General features: G+C 56.2%; 1 protein-coding gene across 1 annotated transcript in view; it reads left to right on the forward strand.

The window, feature by feature from the left end:
- The first annotated feature begins 1,867 nt into the window (after window positions 1–1,867).
- The window catches only part of CLMP (CXADR like membrane protein), an 86,670-nt gene continuing 65,343 nt past the window's right edge, over window positions 1,868–23,194 (forward strand). The window contains exon 1 of the mRNA XM_068169175.1: window positions 1,868–2,156. Within this exon, the coding sequence (XP_068025276.1) occupies window positions 2,006–2,156 (151 nt within the window). The 5' untranslated portion in view covers window positions 1,868–2,005. The remainder of the gene's footprint in view (window positions 2,157–23,194) is intronic.

Below are 23,194 nucleotides of genomic sequence, written 5' to 3' on the forward strand. Positions count from 1 at the left end.
CTCTGTTCACATCTCTCCACTTCACCCACATCTACACATTGTCTTTGTTCCCTTTTCATTCTCCTTATTCACATTTACTCTCTCCACTCACATCCAGACATGATCTTTACTCACAGCTATTCCCTTTACTCACTCCTGAGCATTGCCTTTAATCCCCCTGTTTCCCATCTCTCCTCTTCACTCACATCTACACATTGCTCTCTTTTCATTCTCCTTATTCACATCTGATTTCTCCACCCACACCCAGACATGATCTTCATTCTCTTTACTCACACTTCTTCACTTTACTCACCCCTAAACTCCCTTTATTCACAATTAAACATTGCCCTCTCACCCCCCTGTTCCTATCTATCCTCCTCACTCACATCTACAGATTGCTCTCTTTTCATTCTCCTTATTCACATCTACTCTCTCCACCCACACCCAGACATGATCTTCATTCTCTTTACTCACAACTGCTCACTTTACTCACACCTAAGCTCCCTTTATTCACAACTACTCCCTGTACTCACCATTAAACATTGCCTCTCATCCCACTGTTCACATCTCTCCTCTTCACTCACATCTACACATTGGTCTCTTTTCATTCTCCTTATTCACATCTAATTTCTCCACTCACACCCAGACATGATCTTTATTCTCTTTACTCACAACTGCTCACTTTACTCACACCTAAACACTTTATTTAGTGTCTTTAGTCACAGCTATTCCCATTACTCACTTCTGAACATTACCTCTCACCCCCCTGTTCCCATCTCTCCTCTTCACTCACATCTACACATTGCTTCTTTTCATTCTCCTTATTCACATCTGATTTCTCCACCCACACCCAGACATGATCTTCATTCTCTTTACTCCCAACTGTTCACTTTACTCACACCTAAAGCCCTATGAGGAGAGGCTGAGGGAGCTGGGGTTGCTTAGCCTGGAGAAGAGGAGGCTCAGGGGGGACCTTATTGCTCTCTACAACTACCTGAAGGGAGGTTGGAGCCAGGTGGGGGTTGGCCTCTTCTCCCAGGCAGCCAGCACCAGAACAAAGGACACAGTCTCAGGCTGCACCAGGGGAGGTTCAGGCTGGAGGTTAGGAGGAAGTTCTACACAGAGAGAGAGATTGGCCATTGGAATGTGCTGCCCAGGGAGGTGGTGGAGTCACCATCCCTGGAGGTGTTCAGGAGGAGACTTGCTGGGGTGCTTGGTGCCATGGGGTTAGTTGATTAGGTGGTGTTGGGTGATGGGTTGGACTTGATGATCTTGAAGGTCTCTTCCAACCTGGTCTATTCTATTCTATTCTATTCTATTCTATTCTATTCTATTCTATTCTATTCTATTCTATTCTAGTCTAGTCTAGTCTAGTCTATTCCATTCCATTCCATTCCATTCCATCCTATCCTATCCTATCCTATCCTATCCTATCCTATCCTATCCTATCCTATCCTATCCTATCCTATCCTATCCTCTCTTCTCCTCTCCTCTTCCCTATCTTTAGTCCCTCTGTCCACATCTATTCTCTCTGTGATTTCCCCCCCCCCCCCTCCCATGCTGGATTTTTTTCAGCCTCAAAACCTTCCCAGTTTTGGCCCCTCCTTGCTCCTCCCAAGGTCCAGCCAGGGCTCTGCACTGTCGGTAGGAATGAGCTCTACCTCACCCTCACGTCTGGTCCTCACTATTAATCCCAGCTGGATGGCAGGGAGGGCTCTTCTGGGAGGCAGCCATGTGGTGAACATTGAGCACACTGGGTTGGTTTGTTGGGTTGCTGGGTTGTGTTTTTTTTTCCTTTCCCTTCCCCTCGTCCCTGCTCCTCTCCTTTTTCAGCCAGGCAAAGCTGTTGGATGCTGCTGGAGATGTGAACTCCTTTGCTGCTCCTCTCTCTGTGCCAGCAACTCCAAGGGCCCCGAATCTGCCAAGCTGCGGAGGTCCGGAGAGCTCTGGGGCGCGGGTACGGCCGAGGAGGTGAAGAGCAGGAGGGGAGCAAAGAGTGAAGTTGGTTCTTTTTGCTGGCACATGGATGCAATTACACTCAGTGCATTCCAGAGGCGTTCCTTTGAATCCTGTGCAGGTCTGCCTGCTGTTCCTGGGAGAGAGGAGGAAGAAAAAAGGGAGGAAAAGTCTCTCTCGCCTGGGGAGACGGAATGTCTGCACTTCAATCCTCTTGTTAGGTAGGTTGGCTTTTTCTGTGGGGGGTGGATTTGGGGGGGGCAGTGGTTTTTAACCCAACTTCCCTGTGCCTTCCCTGCCTGCCTGCAATTCCTTGCTGCTGAGCTGGAGGGAAGGGATTTGGGAAGGAAACTTTTCAGGGCAGGGCTCCCATTTTGGTGGGCGTTGGGCTTCGGCCGCTTTGTCGGCCGGCTCGGCGGGCAGAGCTCGCATCGCATCTGGACGGATTGCTCCCGAGGTCGTGGCCAGAGAGGCTCCTTGTGGAATGTGTGCTGCTTCTGTGGCTCTGTGCTTTTGTTTTAAGCCACACACAGCAGTGAGGGGCTCAGAGCTCTGGCAAAACAAGGTGGACAAAAATGTCTTTGTTTCGGGCACGGTGTCAAATTTGTTCAAGCCGGGGTTGGCGTCGCTCGGCCGCTCCGACGTTCAGGCTTGGAAAGAAAAGGAGGTTATTGTTCCCAATCGATGCCTGAGATGAGAAACAGATGTGCTGAAGTGCAGAAGGGAGGAGGTGGGGGGGAAGGATGGGGGAAAGGGAGATGAAGAGGGAAGGCGAGGAACGGGAAGAGAGAGGAGAGGTAGAGGGTGGCTGCGGGGAAGAGGAGCAGGGAAGGGGGGAAAAGGAGACATTAAAAGGGAGTGAAGGCAGAAGAGAGCTGCTTGGTGAAGCCATAGCTGATGGAGAAGAGAGTTTGCAGCCCTGAGGTCCTTGAGGGGGTTTGCCTACACGACAGAGGCAGAAGCAGCCTGGGTTTCTGCATCTCCAGAGGCGCTCTAATGTGATGAGTGAGCTGCTGTCTCCATTCTGCTCACCACATCGTGCTGACAGGCAGACAGCGCTGAGGATCTGTTGTGGCTGGGCAAAGCCTGTGTGATTCCTGGGTCCCCCTGGCCCCCAGGAACTTGGGTAGAGGATGTGAGAAGCTGGGGCTGGCCCCCTTTGATTCCCTGGGAAGAGTCGAGCCCCATAGGGTACTGGGCTCAACGTGGCTGAGTAGGGAGGTTTTGGAGAGCTGTAAAGAAGTGTTGCAGGGAACAGCCCTGCTCCAGAAGCCTCACAGGTGAGGAACAAGGGCCAGCCAGATGTTCAGATAGCTGAAAGGCAGGCCAGCAGCTGTAGACTTGCTGAATAAATGGCAGGAAAGGTGGGGTTTGGTGGGGGTTTTATTGCTCCAAGGATTGCTGTTAGCAAAGACTTTGTTCTCTGTGATGACCGACACAGGGGGCTTGCAGAATCCTGCAGGGGAGGGCAGTGAGCAGCTTGTGCCTCCTGCACATTCTGCTTTGGCTGCTGGTGTCTCAATATGGTGCAGAAAAGTGTCCTAAAGGAGGCTCCAGAGATGAGACAGAAGGGTTAGGAGGGAGAGCTAAGCTTCTGCCAGGGGGGTAGGGCTGGGCAGCCCTGCAGAAGCAGCCAGGAAAGTGCCTCTGAGGGAATCAGGAGAGAGAAGGGGAGGTTGCAGCCCCCACTGAGAGGCAAATAGGAGCTGCAGCCTTTGAGCCACCAACCCTGCACAGCTGCTGAGTGCTGAAGGCTTGGAGCAAAGGGCATAAGCTGTTGGTGGGGGGTTTTTTGGGGGGGTTTTCTATCACCAATTCACCTTTGCATGGCCACTGCTGCTTTTATCTCCAAACCACTGTGGGCTGCATCATGCCTTTGGCATCTCCACCACGCCAGCAGCACAGGAACACAGCACAAAAGAACCCTCCCTGCCTTCATCAGGTCATGCTCTTGCCAGCAGTTGAATTTCCCATCCCCTCTGGTGGAGGGGAGGCTAAGGAGACAGCTCAAAGCCCACAGCAAGGCCTGCTGGGGTTTTATTTCCTGGTGCTCCAACAGTCATGGAGCTGCCCCATGGCTTGCCCAGGCTTTCCCTGGGGTGCCAGCAGACATTGGGCTCTCTGCTCTGCAGATAGCAGCTTCAGCAGAGCTGATTCCAGGGATAAACAGAGGGGAGGGGAGGGGAGGGGAGGGGAGGGGAGGGAAGGGGAAGGGGAGGGGAGGGGAGGGAGAGAGGAGGGGAGGGGAGGGGAAGGGAGGGGAGGGGAGGGGAGAGGAGAGGGGAGGGAGGGGAGGGAAGGGGAGGGGAGGGGAGGGGAGGGAGGGAGGGGAGAGGGAGAGGGAGAGGAGAGGAGGAGAGGAGAGGAGAGGAGAGGAGAGGAGAGGAGAGGAGAGGAAGAGGAGGAGGAGAGGAGAGGAGAGGAGAGGAGGAGAGGAGAGGAGAGGAGAGGAGAGGAGAGGAGAGGAGAGGAGAGGAGAGGAGAGGAGAGGAGAGGAGAGGAGAGGAGAGGAGAGGAGAGAGAGGAGAGGAGAGGAGAGGAGAGGAGAGGAGAGGAGAGGAGAGGAGAGGAGAGGAGAGGAGAGGAGAGGAGAGGAGAGGAGAGGAGAGGAGAGGAGAGGAGAGGAGAGGCTCCAACCTCCATGCAGGGAGCTGGAGGAGAGCAAGAAGGTCTCCCCTGAGCCTCCTCTTCTCCAGGCTAAGCAACCCCAGCTCCCTCAGCCTCTCCTCACAGGAATGGAATGGAATGGAATGGAATGGAATGGAATGGAATGGAATGGAATGGAATGGAATGGAATGGAATGGAATGGAATGGAATGGAATTAACCAGGTTGGAAAAGGCCTTTGAGATCACCAAGTCCAACCTCTCACCCAGCACCATCTGATCAACTCAACCATGGCACCAAGTGTTGTGGTTCCCTCTCCCTAGCTCCTCCTGAAGCCAAGGAGGCTGAGGGAGTCTCCTTTGCTGGCTACAGAAGGTCTGGTTGATTTTTCTGCACTTCAAAGGCCCTGGAGGGCCCATGATGGTTTCTCCTGCTCCTCAAGTGAAAGGCTGGGGTGGAAAAAAGAGGTTAGAGAAGCCAGGCAAATGTGAAAGGAAGGCTGCCTGGTTTGGGGTTTCATTATGAAACATCCAGGGAGTCCTTGGCTCTTCACTGTTTCCCTCTCTGGGGCCAGGGAGCAGCTGTGTGAGGAGACAGGAAACAGGAGCCAGGGGACTTGGAAAACAAGAGAAGATGAAGGACCTTCTGGAGTGGTGGGCAAGAGCAGAGCCCTGCTCAGCTCCCCAGGTGGGAGGCCTGGGGAAGGAGTGAGGAGTGGGAGGTGATGGGTGCTGCTGGGAGGGGTTGGCAGCTGGCTCTCAGCTCATGCCACAGCTGGGTAAAGGAGTTTCAGACTCCTTGTGTGACCCTCTGCACTCCTCTAGAATCAAAGTGCATCTTTGCAAGAGAAATGATCTCTGATGCTTCCCTTCTGGGTGCAGAAACTTCATAGAAGAAGTGCCTGGCTTAGGAAAGCCTTTAAGAAGTCCAACCATAACCTGTGCACAACTCTTTGACCCTGAGCTCCTCATCCAAATACCCTTTGCACACCTCCAGGGCTGAAGACTCCACCTCCTCCCTGGGCAGCCTCTTCCAGCAACATCCTCTCCAGAGCACCCTGCTGCATTTCTCAGCCAGTAAAGCAGCAGCCAAATGCTCTCATGTCAGTGTTTTACTGGAGTGGTTTAGATTGTGGGGTGCTGGGGGTTTGCTTTGCTTGCTTGCACCCTCCAGATCAATTCTGAGTGTCTTTAATGGAGTTCACAGAGAGGAGAGGAGTTGGGTTGGGAAGGGACCTCAAAGCTCAGCCACTTCCAACCCCCTGCCATGGGCAGGGACACCTCCCACCAGCACAGCTTGCTCAGGGTCTCATCCAGCCTGGCCTTGAACACCTCCAGGGAGCAATCATCCAGAGCCTCCCTGGGCAACCTGTGTCAATGTCTCCCCAGCCTCACTTTAAAGAGTTTCTTCCTTATCTTCTCTCTCACAGCTCAGAGCACTTGGCAATCCCAAGCCCTTGTCCAAAGTCCCTCCCCAGCTCTCCTGGAGCCCTTCAGGTACTGGAAGGCTGCTCTGAGGTCTCCCTGGAGCCTTCTCCAAGCTGAACAGTCCCAACTCTCCCAACCTGTGCCCATAGGGGAAGTTCTGCAGCCCTCTGGTCTTCCTGGTGGGCCTCTTCTGGGCTCTCTCCAGCAGCTCCATGTCCCTCTCCTGCTGGAGGCACCAGAAACCTGGGTGATGCTTGTGTGCCTGGCTTTGACCCTGGTACTGGATACTGCTTCTTCACTTGCTGTCAGATTTCCCTGCTTATCCCTGGAACATGCTCTGCTTGTCCTGCTCTTCAGAAGCCAGTGGGTTCAGGGTGCAGAGCAGTAGATGTGCCAAGCCAAAACAGGCCCCCAGGCTCCTGGTGTCCTCTGCAGGACTGTTTGGGGGTTGCTCACCCAAGTGCATGCTGAGTCTAGCTGATGGATAGGATGGAATGGAATGGAGTGGAGTGGAGTGGAATGGAATGGAATAGAATAGAATGGAATGGAATAGAATAGAATAGAATAGAATAGAATGAAATAGAATAGAATAGAATAGAATAGAATAGAATAGAATAGAATAGATAGAATAGAATAGAATAGAATAGAATAGAATAGAATAAACCAGGTTGGAAGAGACCTTTGGAGATCACCAAGTCCAACCTCTCACCCAGCACCATCTGAGCAACTCAACCATGGCACCAAGTGCCTCAGCCAGGCTCTTCCTAAACACCTCCAGGCACAGGGACTGCACCACCTCCCTGGGCAGCACATCCCAGTAGCAAATTCCTCTTGCTGGGAAGAACTTTCTCCTCACCTCCAGCCTGAACCTCCCCTGGCACAGCTTAAGACTGTGTCCTCTTGTTCTGCTGCTGGGTGCCTGGGAGAAGAGCCCAATAGAATAGACCAGGTTGGAAGAGACCTTCAAGATCATCAAGTCCAACCTAGCACCCAACACCACCCAACCAACTAACCCATGGCACCAAGCACACTACCAAGTCTCCTCCTGAACACCTCCAGGGATGGGGACTCCACCACCTCCCTGGGCAGCACATCCCAATGGGCAATCTCTCTCTCTGTGTAGAACTTCCTCCTGACCTCCAGCCTGAACTTCCCCTGGCACAGCCTGAGACTGTTGTCCTTGTTCTGGTGCTGGTTTGCCTGGGAGAAGAGACCAACCTCTGCCTGTTTACAACCCCCTTTAAGGTAGTTGTAGAGAGCAATAAGGTCACCCCTGAGCCTCCTCCTCTCCAGGCTAAGCAACCCCAGCTCCCTCAGCCTCTCCTCACAGGGCTTTAGGTGTGAGTAAAGTGAACAGTTGGGAGTAAAGGATAAAGATCATGTCTGGATGTGAGTGGAGAGAGTAGATGTGAATAAGCAACCCCAGCTCCCTCAGCCTCTCCTCACAGGGCTGTGTTCCAAGCTCCTCACCAACTTCGTTGCCCTTCTCTGGACACCTTCCAGCAAGTCAACCTCCTTCCTAACCTGAGGAGCCCAGAACTGGACACAGGACTCGAGGTGTGGCCTCAGCAGTGCAGTGTACAGGGGCAGAATGCTCAGTGTGCAGGGGAGAGGCTGCTGGAGTGGCTGCAGCTGCAGTGAGCTGCTGGTGTCTCTGCTGTGCTGATGGAGCTGAGCTCTGCCCTCCAAGCTCTGAGGTCAATGACTCTCTCCCGGCGCTGTCCCAAGGGGACCGCAGTTGCTGCATCCAGCCCCAAGCCTCTCATTTGTCTCACTGCACTGGGGAAAAGGTTATGGTTCAGCTCCTTCTCCTGCGTGTTGGCATGAGCAATTGGCTCTGACAGCCTGCATTTGCCCAGGTTTCCACCAGACTTGGTGACTTGAAATATCTGTGGTGATATGGAGGCAGCTCTGCAGCGTTCAGCACTGGTAGGGTCAGCCTGAGGCTGTGCTCCAGCAGACTGAGCCTGGGCCTCTCTTCTGCTTGAAGAGCACAGCCAACCTGCAGAGTGCCCTAATCACATCTCCTGGAGATCCTTCCCCTTCAGCTCCTGCCAGGCTACACTCCAGCGGAGCCAGGGAAGCCCTGCAGGGCTGAGGTTTGGGGGTGGCCTTGTGAGATTCCTGGGACATCTGACATCTTCATGGAATGCTTTTGTCCAGACCTGGTGAAAGGCAGGGAAAGCTGTTTGGAGCTGCCTGGAAATGAGACTGATGGATCTCTAGAGGCTGGACAGATGGGCAGAAGCCAAGGGCATGAGATTGAACACATCCAAGTGCCAGGGGCTGCACTTTGGCCACAGCAACCCCAGGCCAGTGCCACAGGCTGGGGGCAGAGTGGCTGAGAGCAGCCAGGCAGAGAGGGGACCTGGGGAGTGGTGGAGAGCAGATGAACATGAGCCAGCAGTGTGCCCAGGGGGCCAAGAAGGCCAAGGGCATCCTGGCCTGCATCAGGCAGAGTGTGGCCAGCAGGAGCAGGGAAGTCCTTGTGCCCTGTGCTCAGCACTGCTGAGGCCACCCCTGGAGTCCTGTGTCCAGTTCTGGGCTCCTGAGGTCAAGAAGGAGATTGAGAGACTTGAAGGTGTGCAGAGAAGGGCAAGGAGGCTGGGGAGGGGTCTGGAGCACAGCCCTGTGAGGAGAGGCTGAGGGAGCTGGGGTTGCTTAGCCTGGAGAAGAGGAGGCTCAGGGGAGACCTTCTTGCTCTCTGCAACTCCCTGAAGGGAGGGTTGGAGCCAGCTGGGGGTTGGGCTCTTCTCCCAGGCACCCAGCAGCAGAACAAGAGGACACAGTCTCAAGCTGTGCCAGGGGAGGTTCAGGCTGGAGGTGAGGATGAAATTCTTCCCAGCAAGAGGAATTGGCCATTGGGATGTGCTGCCCAGGGAGGTGGTGGAGTCCCCATCCCTGGAGGTGTTCCAGAGGGGATTGGATGTGGCACTTGGAGCCATGGTTTATTAGTCATGAGGACTTGGGTGATAGGTTGGACTCGATGATCTCTGAGGTCTTTTCCAACCTTACTGATTCTATCATTCTAAGAGTGGTCAGGCACTGGGATGTGCAGCCCAGGGAGCTGGTGGAGTCACCAGCCCTGGAGGTGTTTGAAGGTGGTTTGGATGTGGTGCTGGGGATCTGTTTTAGGGGTGAGCCCTGCTGAGTAAGGTTCTGGGTTGGACTTGGTGATCCTGAGGCTCTTTTCCCACCTGGATGTTCCTGGGATAACAATGGACAACTCCTTTCTGTCCTGACAACTCCAAGAGCCATCACCAAGCCATCAGCTGTATGCAAGGTGCAGTGGGAATTGAGCCCCAGGGCAGGGCAGGAAGCTCTTAGACAGAGCACTGCTCTGGGAAGACCAAAGGCAAAGGAGCAAAGCAACTTGGTGCATCCCTTTGGCACTCCAGGGGGAACTGAGGGGAGCTAGACATAATAAGTGAGCTGCTCTCTGGCAGGGTATCAGGGTTAACACTCCTTGTGATGTGCTAAAATCCTTCTCAAGCCAGGGCTGGTTTGCATCACACATTCTCTGGCAGGACCTGGCCTCTTTCTCCTGCAGGGCACAAACCAGGCTGGATCAGGCCTTGAGCAAGCTGGGCTGGTGGGAGGTGTCCCTGCCCATGGGCAGGGCCTTGGAACTGGCTGACCCTTGAGGTCCCTTCCACCCCAACCCATCCTACAATTCTCTGATGTTATGAACCAAGACAACCTTCCAGGGCGAGGAAAAGCAGCAAGTCAGAGCTGAGTTGCAACTCTAAAGATGAATTCATTTTATGGGAGCCAGGGAGGGAGGGAGGGCAACGTTACAGAGCACCACAGAGCCTTAGGGGTTGGAAGGGACCTGAGGAGATGAAGTCCAAGCTGGGCCACCCAGGGCAGCTCCCACAGGAGCACATCCAGATGGGGCTGGAAGCTCTCCACACCAGGACACTCCACAACCTCTCTGGGCAGCCTGCTCCAGGCCTCCAGCACCCTCCCAACAAACAACTTTCTCCTCCTCTTCCCCTCCAACCTCCTGGCCTCCACTCTCTGCCCACTGCCCCTTGGCCTGGCCCTGGCCACCACTCAGCAGAGCCTGGCCCCAGCCTCTTGCCCCCCAGGGGCCCTTCAGCTCTTGCTGAGCATTGCTGAGCATTGCTCTGGGGCTGCTCTTCTGCAGGCTCTCAGCCCCAGGCCTCTCAGCCTCTGCTCCTGCCACAGCTGCTCCAGGCCCCTCAGCAGCTTCCCAGCCTCCCCTGCACTCTCTCCAGCACTTCTCTGGCCCTCTGCAGCTGGGCAGCACACAACTGCCCCCAGGGCTCCAGAGGTGGCCTCAGCAGGGCAGGCCAGAGGGGGCAGCACAACCTCCCTTGCCCTGCTGCTGCCCACACTCTTCTCCATGCCCCCCAGCACAGCCTTGGCCTTCTTGGCCCCCAGGCCACCTTGCTGCTGCTGGCCAACTCCTTGTCCCCCAGCACTCCCAGCTGCTTCTGCTTGGAGCTGCTTGCCAGCAGCTTCCCCCTGCCCTGTGCTGCTGCAGGAGGTTCCTCGCCAGGCCCCTGCCCTTGCCCTGCTTCACCTTCAGGAGGTTGCCCTTTTCTGAATTTCCCATGGAAGACAACCAGCACCAATGAGGCTCCTCTGGGTTCAGTGAGCCCTAGGATAGGATAGGATAGGATAGGATAGGATAGGATAGGATAGGATAGGATAGGATAGGATAGGAGAGAAGAGAAGAGAAGAGAAGAGAAGAGAAGAGAAGAGAAGAGAAGAGAAGAGAAGAGAAGAGAAGAGAAGAGAAGAGAAGAGAAGAGAAGAGAGAAGAGAAGAGAAGAGAAGAGAAGAGAAGAGAAGAGAAGAGAAGAGAAGAGAAGAGAAGAGAAGAGAAGAGAAGAGAAGAGAAGAAAAGAGAAGAGAAGAGAAGAGAAGAGAAGAGAGAGAGAAGAGAAGAGAAGAGAGAAGAGAAGAGGAGAAGAGGAGAAGAGGAGAATGGAATTAACCAGGTTGGAAAAGACCTTTGAGATCATCCAGTCCAAGCTATCACCCAACACCATCTGATCAACTCAACCATGGCTCCAAGGGCTTCATCCAGGCTCTTCCTAAACACCTCCAGGCACAGGGACTCCACCACCTCCCTGGGCAGCACATCCCAAGGGCCAATTCCTCTTGCTGGGAAGAATTTCTTCCTAACATCCAACCTAAACCTCCCCTGGCACAGCTTCAGACTGTGTCCCTCTTGTTCTGCTGCTGGCTGCCTGGGAGAAGAGCCCAACCCCCCACCTGGCTCCAACCTCCCTTCAGGGAGTTGCAGAGAGCAAGAAGGTCTCCCCTGAGCCTCCTCTTCTCCAGGCTAAGCAACCCCAGCTCCCTCAGCCTCTCCTCACAGGGCTGTGCTCCAGACCCCTCCCCAGCCTCCTTGCCCTTCTCTGCACACCTTCAAGTCTCTCAGTCTCCTTCTTGAGCTGAGGAGCCCAGAACTGGACAGAGGACTCCAGGGGTGGCCTCAGCAGTGCTGAGAGCCTTGTCTGCAGGATGAATGAATTTGGCTTCTCTTGGTTTGTTGGTTCTATTTTTTCCCCCCCTTCCCCAGAGCTCTTTCCTCAGCTGTTTTTAGACACTGTTGGTTTACAGACAGAGCCCAGCAAAAAGCCAAGGGTGAAGTCAGGTCACTGAGGTCTGTGAATAGACACTCAAATGACAGGACAGTGGAGGATGCAGGAATGGCTGTGCAGGGAGCAGCAGCAGTGGCAAACCTGCAACCTGATGGCAAGGCAGCAGTGAGGAGAGCACAGTTCTGCCTTCTTGCCTCTCCTCATCTCCTCTTTGGTCCTCTCCAGTGTGGCTGAGAGGAATAAAGCTCCACCTCTGCCAGCCAGGGGTCCAAACCTTGCTTGAAACAGGATTTCCCTGTGCAGAACACAGAGAAATAGAATCATTAATGTTGGAAAAGGTCTCCAAGGTCATGGAGTCAAACATCAACCCAAACCCTCCATGGCCACCAAACCCTGGCCCCAAGTGCCATGGCCACAGGGTTCCTGAGCACCTCCAGCCATGGGGACTCCACCACCTCCCTGGGCAGCCTCTGCCAAGCCCTGACCACTCTGGCAGCAAAGAAATTGTTCCTCATCTCCAACCTACGCCTCCCCTGGCACAATTTCAGGCTATTTCCTCTCTTATCAGCTGAGACTAGGAAGAAGCCAACCCCAGCCTCACTGCAACCTCCTTGCAGGGAGCTGCAGAGAGCAAGGAGGTCTCCCTCAGCCTCCTCTCCTCCAGCCTCACCACCCTCAGCTCCCTCAGCTGCTCCTCCCCAGCCCTCTTCTCCAGACCCTTCCCCAGCTTCCTTGCCCTTCCCTGGCCCTGCTCCAGCCTCTCATGGTCTTATGTGCCCAGAACTGGACACAGTACTCGAGCTGTGGCCTGACCAGTGCTAGGTGAAGGTGTAACCAGCTGGGACTGGGAGCCCTGGCAGTGGGTTAGCAACCCAGACAAAAGCTGATGGGTTTTCTTCCCCCACAACCCCACTGGAAGAAGACACTGGGTGACAGAAGGAGAGGCAATGGCCTGAAATTGTGCCAGGGGAGGCTTAGGTTGGAGAGGAGGAACAATTTCTGTGCTGCAGGAGTGGTCAGGGATTGGCTCAGGCTGCCCAGGGAGGTGGTGGAGTCCCCATGCCTGGGGGTGCTCAGGAAAGCTGTGGCCATGGCACTTGGGGCCAGGGGTTGGTGGCCCTGGTGGGGTTGGGTTGATGTTGGCCTGGATGACCTTAGAGGTTTTCTCCAACCCAAACAATTCTCTGGTTCCATCTTTGATGCTTGCCTGGTGGTTTGCAGTGGATCCAAGTTCTGTCCCTGCAGCTCTGTGGCTGCTGACATTGTTGGAGGCAGTTGTTGAGCTGGTGCCAGGAGCCAGCCAAAGGTGCTGCCAGGATCATTCAGGGTTCCTCTTGCTCAGGAGGAGCTCAGAGGTATCACTGAGCTTAACCTCCCTCAGCAGCTGCTGGGAGGAGTCCCCATGCCTGGAGGTGTTCAGGAACCCTGTGGCCATGGCACTGTGGGCCATGGCTTGGTGGCCCTGGTGGGGTTGGTTTGATGTTGGCCTGGATGATCTTGGAGGCCTTTTCCACCCCCAACAGTTCTCTGATGAAGAGGACTGAGCAACTCTCAGATGCTCAGAAGGTGATGAGTGTGATGGAAGGTCACAGAGCAAGCCCTGTCCTGCTCTCTGCTCCTCCATCTTCTCTAGGAAGCATTTGGCAGCTGGAAAAGGCCAAGGGAGAACCTCAGCAATTCTCCTAATGAGTCAGCCCCAGCTCCATGGTGTCAGAGCTGCTCTCCTCCCACAATCAATGCACATTACAGGATCTTTCCAGCCTCCTGTGGAGCTGACATCCATTTTGGTGGCTGGAGGAAGAGTCCCAAGCCTCTGTGTGTGTGTGTGACTCCATCCTGCCTGCCTAGGTGGAAGGCTGAAGATTCAGCCCAGTGCCTGCAGCTGCATTGCCTTTGGCAGGAGGTCAGTGCCAATGCTGTGGTGCTGCTCCTGGGCATGGCAGGAGAGAGGCTGCTGTCCTCTGAGCAGGCTTTGCAAGTGGAGCCTGCAGAGGTAGAGGCAGCTCATGGCCATGGCCTGGCTGCATTTGCTCTGCCATGAAGCTGCTGCTGCTGCCTCTGCTAAGTGTCATGGAATCACTGAGTGCATTGGCTTGGAAGGGACCCACAGAGGTCACCTTGTCCAACCCCCCCTGCAGGCAGCAGGGACACCTCCAGCTAGAGCAGGTTGCTCAGGGCCCCAGCAAGCCTGACCACATCCCTGGGCAACCTGTTCCAAAGCCTCACCAGCCTCACTGTGCAGAACTTCCTCCTGATGCCCAACCTAAATCTCCCCTGCTCCACTTTCAAACCATTGCCCCTACTCCTATCCCCACAGCCCCTCCACAGCCTTCCTCTAGGTCCCCTTCAGGCTGCTCTAAGGTCTCCCTTGGAGCCTTCTCTTCTCCAGGCTGAACAACTCCAACTTCCTCCCCACAGCAGAGGTTCTCCAGGCTCTGATCATCAACCCAACAGCAGTGATGACCAGAGGGAGACAACCTCATCCCTAGAGCAGCTGGCAAGTGGTGTGCCTGGTTGGGCTATGTGAAGGTGAAAGACAGCACCAGCTAGGAGGGCATCAGGAGTGGTTGGTGCATGGGCCAGGAAGCTGGAGGCAGTTCCCTGCTTGCTTGGCAAGGCAAGTTGGTGCCCCTGATGCTTATTTTCCCCTGCCTTGTGCCTTTTACTCTTTGGCTCTTCAGGCTGGAAATTGTGTGGAGCAGAGACTGTCCTTCCCTGTCATAAAATCACACAATGGTTTGGCTTGGAAGGGAGCTCAAAGCTCAGCCAGCTCCAAACCCCTGCCATGGGCAGGGACACCTCCCACCAGCACAGGCTGCTCAAGGCCTCATCCAGCCTGGCCTGGAACACCTCCAGGCAGGGGACAGCCACAGCCTCCCTGGGCAGCCTGTGCCCAGAGTCTCCCCAGCCTCACTCTCAGCAATTTTTTCCTCATCTCCAATCTCAGTCTCCTCTCTCCCAGCTCAAAGCCATTGTTCCTCAGCCTGGCACTCCCAGCCCTTGCCAAAAGTCCCTCCCCAGCTCTCTTCAGGTACTACTTCAGGTCTCCTCAGAGAACATCCCATCTGGGTGGCATTTAGTGCCAACTGGGCTGCTAATAATCTTTTCCAGAGCTGGAGTGTGGGCAAGCAAGGAGTGGCTCCATCCCTTTGCCCTCCTGTGCCTCAGCAGCCCCACCAGGCTGAGGCAATTGCCTTGGGTGGGATAAGCAAGGTAGGTCCTGATCCTCACAGCTCAGCCTGCTGAGGCTATTGATCTGTGGAATGGAATGGAATGGAATGGAATAGAATAGAATAGGCTGGAAAAGACCTCAGAGATCATCAAGTCCAACCTCTCACCCAGCATCATCTGATCAACTAAACCATGGCACCAAGGGCCTCATCCAGGCTCTTCCTGAACACCTCCAGACACAGGGACTCCACCACCTCCCTGGGCAGCACATCCAAGGGCAAATTCCTCTTGCTGGGAAGAATTTCTTCCTCACCTCCAGCCTGAACCTCCCCTGGCACAGCTTCAGACTGAGTCCTCTTGTTCTGATGCTGGCTGCCTGCCTGGGAGAAGAGCCCAACCCCCAGCTGGCTCCAACCTCCCTTCAGGGAGTTGCAGAGAGCAAGAAGGTCTCCCCTGAGCCTCCTCTTCTCCAGGCTAAGCAACCCCAGCTCCCTCAGCCTCTCCTCACAGGGCTGTGCTCCAGACCCCTCCCCAGCCTCCTTGCCCTTCTCTGCACACCTTCAAGTCTCTCAATCTCCTTCTTGACCTCAGGAGCCCAGAACTGGACACAGGACTCCAGGGGTGGCCTCAGCAGTGCTGAGCACAGGGCACAAGGACTTCCCTGCTCCTGCTGGCCACACTCTGCCTGATGCAGGCCAGGATGCCCTTGGCCTTCTTGGCCCCCTGGGCACACTGCTGGCTCCTGTTCAGCTGCTCTCCACCACTCCCCCCAGGTCCCTCTCTGCCTGGCTGCTCTCAGCCACTCTGCCCCCAGCCTGTAGCTCTGCCTGGGGTTGCTGTGGCCAATGTGCAGCCCCTGGCACTTGGATGTGTTCAATCTCCTGCCCTTGGCCTCTGCCCATCTGTGCAGCCTGGCCAGGTCCCTCTGCAGAGCTCTCCTGCCCTCTCACAGCTGAACTCCTGCCCTGGCTTGGGAAGACTTTTCAACCCCCAGAAGCAGGGCTCCAGAGTGGCGGGATATTATGGGATGTGTGTGGAGGGGGAGATCTTCCAATGTAGCACAGCCAGCCTTTGAACACTGACCTGAAGCAGCCAGCCCCCTCCTCTCCTCTCCTTTTTCCTTCCTATTCTTTCCCCCCTTTTTCCCTCCCCCTTTACAAATATTATTGCAGGCTTTTCACCCTTGAAGGCAAATCACTTTGTGACTTCATTGTTTAAATTTAGGTTTTCTTTTGCAGGGGGGAGGGGCTGGGGGGTGCTGGGGGATCGTTAGACTTGAAGCTAAAGCCCTTATAGCCCAGGGACTGTCACTTCTGATTACTTCCAGTGACACTTCCAATTATTTCCAATCACAATTCCAGGGACCAGAGGAGGAGGAGGGTGGGGTGGGGGGGAAAAAAAGGAGCCACATTCTCCAACATCAGGGTTGGGTTGGGGTTTTTTTCCCCCCCTCCTTTTTCTTCCTTTTATTCCTCTGAACAAAGAAGCATTTAGCAAACCTCTGCAGGAAAAAAAGGTTGAGAGTGAGATGTGGAGCTCCTGCTCTGCTCTGCTCTGCTCTGCTCTGCTCTGCTTTGCTCTGCTCTGCTCTGCTCTGCTCTCCTTGCTCTGCTCCTCTTGCTCTGCTCCTCTTGCTCTGCTCCTCTTGTTCTGCTCTGCTCCTCTTGCTCTGCTCCTCTTGTTCTGCTCTGCTCCTCTTGCTCTGCTCCTCTTGTTCTGCTCTGCTCCTCTTGCTCTGCTCCTCTTGCTCTGCTCTGCTCCTCTTGCTCTGCTCCTCTTGCTCTGCTCTGCTCCTCTTGCTCTGCTCCTCTTGCTCTGCTCTGCTCCTCTTGCTCTGCTCTCCTTGCTCTGCTCTGCTCTCCTTGCTCTGCTCCTCTTGTTCTGCTCTCCTTGCTCTGCTCTCCTTGCTCTGCTCTGCTCTCCTTGCTCTGCTCTCCTTGCTCTGCTCTCCTTGCTCTGCTCTGCTCTGCTCTGCTCTCCTTGCTCTGCTCTCCTTGCTCTGCTCTCCTTGCTCTGCTCTGGTCATTCCACAGCAGAATTGAAGTGAGGGAAGTGAGGCTGGAGGCTGGTGGCAGGCAGGGTGCTTAACATCCTTGTTGGTGCCCAGAGCTGTGGCCTTGTGTCCTGCCCTGGTTTCATCATTGTTCCACAGCACATCCTGGTCCCCAGGCTGGTGCAGGATGGGTTCCATTCAGTGGGTACAGAACTGGCTTGATGGCCTCAGCCAAAGGGTGGCTGGCAATGGTCCATGGCCAAGGGGAGGCCAGGGACAAGTGGAGTCCCTCAGGGATCAGTCCTGGGACCAGTCCTGTTTGACATCTGTGCTGGTGCCATGGAGAGTGGCACTGAGGCTCCCTCAGCACCAAACTGTGTGGTGCTGCTGGCAGCTGCAGGGAAGGATCCATTCAGGGGAACCTGGGCAGGCTGCAGAGCTGGGCCCAGGACAGACTCAGGAGGTTCAACAAGGTCCTGCAGCTGGGGCAGGGCAATCCCAGGCACTGCTAGAGGCTGGGCAGGGACTGGCTGGAGAGCAGCCCTGGAGAAAAGGCCTTGGGGGTGCTGGGGGAGGAGAAGCTCAGCAGGAGCCAGCAGGGAGCACTTGCAGCCCAGAGAGCCAAGCAGAGCCTGGGCTGCAGCAAGAGAAGTGTGGCCAGCAGGGCCAGGGAGGGGATTCTGCCCCTCTGCTCCACTCTGCCGAGACCACAGCTGCAGCTCTGGGGCCAGCTCTGGAGCCTCTGTGCCAGGAAGGCTCTGGAGGGGCTGGAAGGTGTCCAGAGCAGGGCCAGGAGGAGGAGCAGAGGGCTGGAGCTGCTCTGCTCTGCAGACAGCCTGAGAGAGTTGGGCTTGTGCAGGCTGGAGAGGAGAAGGCTCCCAGGAGACCTTCTGGTGGCCTTCCAGGATCTGCAGGGGGCTGCAAGCAAGCTGGGGAGGGACTTTGGAGGGGGTGAGGGAGGGATAGGAGTGGGGGGGGATGGAGCAGAAGTAGAAGTGGGGAGCTTGAGATTGGCTGTGAGGAAGAAGTTGTTGCCCAGGAGGGTGGTGAGAGCCTGGCCCAGGCTGCCCAGGGAGGTGGTGGAAGCCTCCTGCCTGGAGGTGTTTGCAGCCAGGCTGGAGGTGGCTGTGAGCAACCTGCTGTGGTGTGAGGTGTCCCTGCCCATGGCAGGGGGTTGGAGCTGGCTGAGCCTTGAGCTCCCTTCCAGCCCTGACAGTTCTGTGATTCCATGAACGCTGCTGCAGTTCCTGCCCTGCTGAGTAGCATTCAGGACATTGTTTCATCTTCCCCAGGCGTTAACTGGCACTGGGGCTGGCTTGGTGCAGCTCCAGTGAATGTCTGCTCAGTGCTCTCTGGCTCCTGTCAGACATCAGCCTGAAAAACTGCTGCTCGTGGGCAGCAAACAGCTCAGGGTGCTCAGAATGGAGCTTGAGCTGCACTCAGTGTGAAGATCAGCAGAGGGCTGAGAACCTCCCCTGTGGGGCCAGGCTGGGAGGGTTGGGGCTGTGCAGCCTGGAGAAGAGAAGGCTCCAGGGAGACCTCAGAGCAGCATTTCAACATCTGAAGGGGCTCCAGGAGAGCTGGGGAGGGACTCTGGACCAGGGCTGGGAGTGCCAGGCTGAGGAACAATGGCTTTGAGCTGGGAGAGAGGAGACTGAGAGTGGAGAGGAGGAAGAAATTGTTGAGAGTGAGGCTGGGGAGACTCTGGCACAGGCTGCCCAGGGAGGCTGTGGCTGTCCCCTGCCTGGAGGTGTTCCAGGCCAGGCTGGATGAGGCCCTGAGCAATCTGTGCTGGGGGGAGGTGTCCCTGCCCATGGCAGGGGGCTGGAGCTGGCTGAGCTTTGAGCTCCCTTCCACCCCAACCCATTCTGTGACTCCATGAACCTTGGTGCTGATCCCTCAGGAATCTCAGCCCTTCACATGAGGTTTCCTGGTCCCATCCAGTCTGGGTGGCTGTCTCCTCAGCACAGCTGGGGCTCGTTGTGGTGTGGGCAATGCTGTGGGCAAAGCCTCTCCTCAGTTCCATTGTTCCAAGCTCTTTGCTTGCAGACAAAGGGAATGTTGCCCTTCCCTCTCTGCTGGCAGCTGCTGTGATTTCCCCTTTCCAAGGGGAATTTTAAGCCCTTGCAAGAGCTTTCTGGTCAGAGCAGCATGCAGGATGTCTGAAGTTGGGGCCAGTGACTCAGTGCTTGAGTAACTCAGGCTCCATTTCTGAGTGCCTGTGGGCTTTGAGTGTCTCCATTTCAAGTGTTCTGAGGGGTCAGGCCTCCTGAAGATTCAAGTCTAGGGGCACAGGAGCTTGCTCCAACCAACTGCTGTGCTGCCAGGGGTCCTGCCAGCACTCACAGTGTTGGGGCTGCAGTTGCAAATGGGGCTGCAGCTCCTTTCTGCCTCAGATGGCTCTTTGGGTGGGCTGCAGCCAGAGCAGTGTGGCCAGAGCTGGAGAGAGAGGATCCTGCCCCTCTGCTCTGCCCTGGGGAGACCTCACCTGCAGGGCTGGGGCCAGATGTGGAGCCTCAAGGCAGGAAGGACCTGGAGCTGCTGGAGAGGGTCCTGAGGAGGGCCAAGAAGATGATCAGAGGGCTGTGATGAGAGAGGGTTTAGGTTCAAATGCCAACTGTCTCTGGTGTGAATCCAGGGAGGCTTTGAGTACCATGGTGGGAATGGTTCTCCATGCCCTGCTGAGAGGGGGTTTAGGGTCACATCTTCAAGGAATCTCTGTACCAGCCCAGGCTGGGGGTGAGGAGAGTGAGAGCAGCCCTGAAGAGAAGGACTTAGGGGTGCTGGGGGGGGAGCAGCCGGGCAGGAGGCAGCACTGGGCACTGGCAGCACAGGAGGCCAAGGGCAGCCTGGGCTGCATCCAAAGCAATGTGGCCAGAGCTGGAGAGAGGATCCTGCCCCTCTGCTCTGCCCTGGGGAGACCTCACCTGCAGGGCTAGGGACAGATATGGAATCTTCAACACAAGAAACTGTTGGAGTGGGTCCAGAGGAGGCCATGAGGATGATCAGAAGGTTGAATAACCTTTATGGGGACAGGCTGGGAGAGTTGGGGCTGTTCAGCCTGGAGAGGAGAAGGCTCCAGGGAGACCTCAGAGCAACCTTGCAGTACCTGAAGGGGCTCCAGGAGGGCTGGGGAGGGACTGTTCAGAAGGGGCTGTGGGGATAGGATGAGAGGCAATGGTTTGAAACTGGAGCAGGGCAGGTTTAGGTTGGACATCAGGAGCAAGTTCTGCACAGTGAGGGCTGGGAAACACTGGAACAGGCTGCCCAGAGAGGCGGTGGAGGCTCCATCCTTGGAGACATTCAAGGTCAGACTTGCTGGGGCAAGCTGCCCCATTTGGAGATGTCCCTGCTGCCTGCAGGGGGTTGGACAGGATGCCCTCTGAGGGTCCCTTCCAACCCAATGCAATCTGTGAGTTGTCAGAGCACAGAGGGACCAAACTTTTCCCTCCTGAGCTGCTGAAATGGAGCTGCCCAAGCCCGCAGTGATGGCTGCTAGGAGCTGTCAGGCCCTGGTTTCATGGGTGAAGAGTCTTCTAGTCGATGCCATTCAGTGTGGCAGCCATTGATCCCAGCTCATCTGGCTTTGTCAGCTCCTTCCTCTCAGCCCAAGGCTACCCCAGGGGCCAACAGCAGAGACAATTAGATAATTCAGCCCCACATATGACCTGGTGCAGGAGAAGTTCAGAGCTCTGAGCTTCCCTGCTCCTGGAGCTCAGGATGCTGCATTGCACAATCCTCTTCCCTCTAATGACTCCAGCTTGCATCTTTTTCCTCTTTAGCAGTGCCCTGGGCATGTTGCCTCCATTGTGGCACAGCAGTGAGTGCAGAGCCATTAGGCAAAGTCATTCAGGGCAGTGGGGGCTGCAGTGGTTCTTTCTCTGCTGAGCTGGCAGCCAGCATCCCCTCCTGCCCCACATCTCTGGCTCTGCAGCCCACATCTCTATCTTTGAAACTCATAGCCTTTGGAGTTGTTAGCCAGTGTCCCTGAGCCCGGCTTGCCTGAGCCCGGCTTGCCAGAGCCCTGTGTCCTTGAGCCCAGCTTCCCTGCATCCCTGATCCCTGCGTCCCTGATCCCTGCATCCTTGAGCCTGGCTTGCCTGAGCCCAGCTTCCCTGATCCCTGCATCCCTGAGCCCAGCTTCCCTGATCCCTGCATCCCTGAGCCCAGCATCCCTGAGCCCAGCATCCCTGTGTCCCTGAGCCTGACTTGCCTGAGCCCAGCTTCCCTGATCCCTGCATCCCTGAGCCCAGCATCCCTGAGCCCTGTGTCCTTGAGCCCAGCATCCCTGAGCCCAGCATCCCTGTGTCCCTGAGCCCAGCTTGCCTGAGCCCAGCTTCCTGATCCCTGTGTCCCTGAGCCCAGCATCCCTGAGCCCAGCATCCCTGTGTCCCTGAGCCCAGCTTGCCTGAGCCCAGCTTCCTGATCCCTGTGTCCCTGAGCCCAGCATCCCTGAGCCCTGTGTCCTTGAGCCCAGCATCCCTGAGCCCAGCATCCCTAAGCCCAGCATCCCTGTGTCCCTGAGCCTGACTTGCCTGAGCCCAGCTTCCCCGATCCCTGCATCCCTGAGCCCAGCATCCCTGAGCCCTGTGTCCTTGAGCCCAGCATCCCTGAGCCCAGCATCCCTGTGTCCCTGAGCCCAGCTTGCCTGAGCCCAGCTTCCTGATCCCTGTGTCCCTGAGCCCGGTATCTCTCAGCCCAGCATCCCTGAGCCCTGCATCCCTGAGCCTGGTTTGCCTGAGCCCAGAGTCCCTGATCGCTGTGTCCCTGATCCCTGTGTCCCTGAGCCTGGCATCCTTGAGCCCAGCTGCCCAGCTTCCCTGAGCCCAGTGTCCTTGAGCCCGGCTTGCCTGAGCCCGGCCTCCCTGAGCCCAGAGTCCCTGATCCCTGTGTCCCTGATCCCTGTGTCCGTGAGCCCAGCATCCCTGAGCGCAGCTTCCCTAAGCCCAGCATCCCTGGTCCCTGATCCCTGTGTCCTTGAGCCCAGCTTCCCTGATCCCTGCATCCCTGATCCCTGTGTCCTTGAGCCCAGCTTCCCTGATCCCTGCATCCCTGATCCCTGTGTCCTTGAGCCCAGCTTCCCTGAGCCCAGCATCCCTGAGCCCAGCTTCCCTAAGCCCAGCTTCCCTGATCCCTGCATCCCTGATCCCTGTGTCCATGAGCCCAGCTTCCCTGAGCCCAGCATCCCTGATCCCTGTGTCCTTGAGCCCAGCTTCCCTGATCCCTGCATCCCTGATCCCTGTGTCCATGAACCCAGCTTCCCTGAGCCCAGCATCCCTGAGCCTGGTTTCCCTAAGCCCAGCATCCCTGTGTCCCTGAGCCCAGCATCCCTGAGCCTGGCTTCCCTAAGCCCAGCATCCCTGGTCCCTGTGTCCCTGATCCCTGTGACCCTGAGCCCGGCATCCTTGGCACTCCAAGCCCTTGTCACAAGTCCCTCCCCAACACAAAGAGTCAGTGAGGTCTGTGGTGCCAGGTTGGACTCGATGATGATCCTCGAGGTCTCTTCCAACCTTGGTGACACTGTGAGACTGAAAGCAGCTCCAGCACAGCCGCAGCCTGTCTCAGCGGCATGCAGGCTGCCAGCAGCTAGTGCCGGGGCTGTGCTGGGGTGGCTTTCACCCCCTGGGCAGCCAAGGTTTGCCTTGGCTTCAGCACACAGCTGAAGAAGAGGAAATATTGAGAGGCCAGCCCCGAGGACAGGGACTGAAAGGAAAGCTGCAGGCAGCAGCAGAGCAGGCTGCACACCTGGCTCTGCATCACACAGTATGGGAGAGGCAGGCAGCTCTGCTCTGAGAGCAGGGAAGGACAGGCAGGAAGGGGCACAGGAAGGGGCAAGGAGCTTCCATCTGCCCCATGGCAGAGCTGAGGGATGACACATGCTGCCAGCCAAAGGGCTCTCCCTCAGGAGCAGTAGCTTTGGGGGGTATGAAGAGGGCAGAGAGTGCCAGGATGAGAGGCAGTGGCTTGGAGCTGGAGGAGAGAGTGACAGAATCACCAAGGTTGGAAGAGACCTCAGAGATCATCAAGTCCAACCTGGCACATCCAATCCCCTCTGGAACACCTCCAGGGATGGGAACTCCACCATCTCCCTGGGCAGCACATCCCAATGGCTAACAACTCTCTCAGGGAATAACTTTCTCCTCACCTTCAGCCTGAACCTCCCCTGGCACAGCTTGAGACTGTGTGAGAGGGGAGACTGAGAGTGGAGATGAGGAAGAAATTACTGAGAGTGAGGGTGCGGAGACTCTGGCACAGGCTGCCCAGGGAGGCTGTGCAAGTGCATGCAAGGTGGCATCTAAAACTGATGAATGTCTTTGTAGCCAGAGTCACAACTGTGTGGAAGGAGAAGAGATGGGAAGAAAGAGTGGGAGGGCTGGGGGTGTTCAGCCTGGAGAGGAGAAGGCTCCAGGGAGACCTCAGAGCAGCCTTGCAGTACCTGAAGGGCTCCAGGAGAGCTGGGGAGGGACTTGGGACAAGGGCTGGG

Source organism: Melanerpes formicivorus, unplaced genomic scaffold (genome assembly GCF_026170545.1).
Source record: "Melanerpes formicivorus ecotype bairdi unplaced genomic scaffold, bMelFor1.0.p_v2 SCAF_167, whole genome shotgun sequence".
NCBI classification, from domain to species: Eukaryota; Metazoa; Chordata; class Aves; order Piciformes; family Picidae; genus Melanerpes; species Melanerpes formicivorus.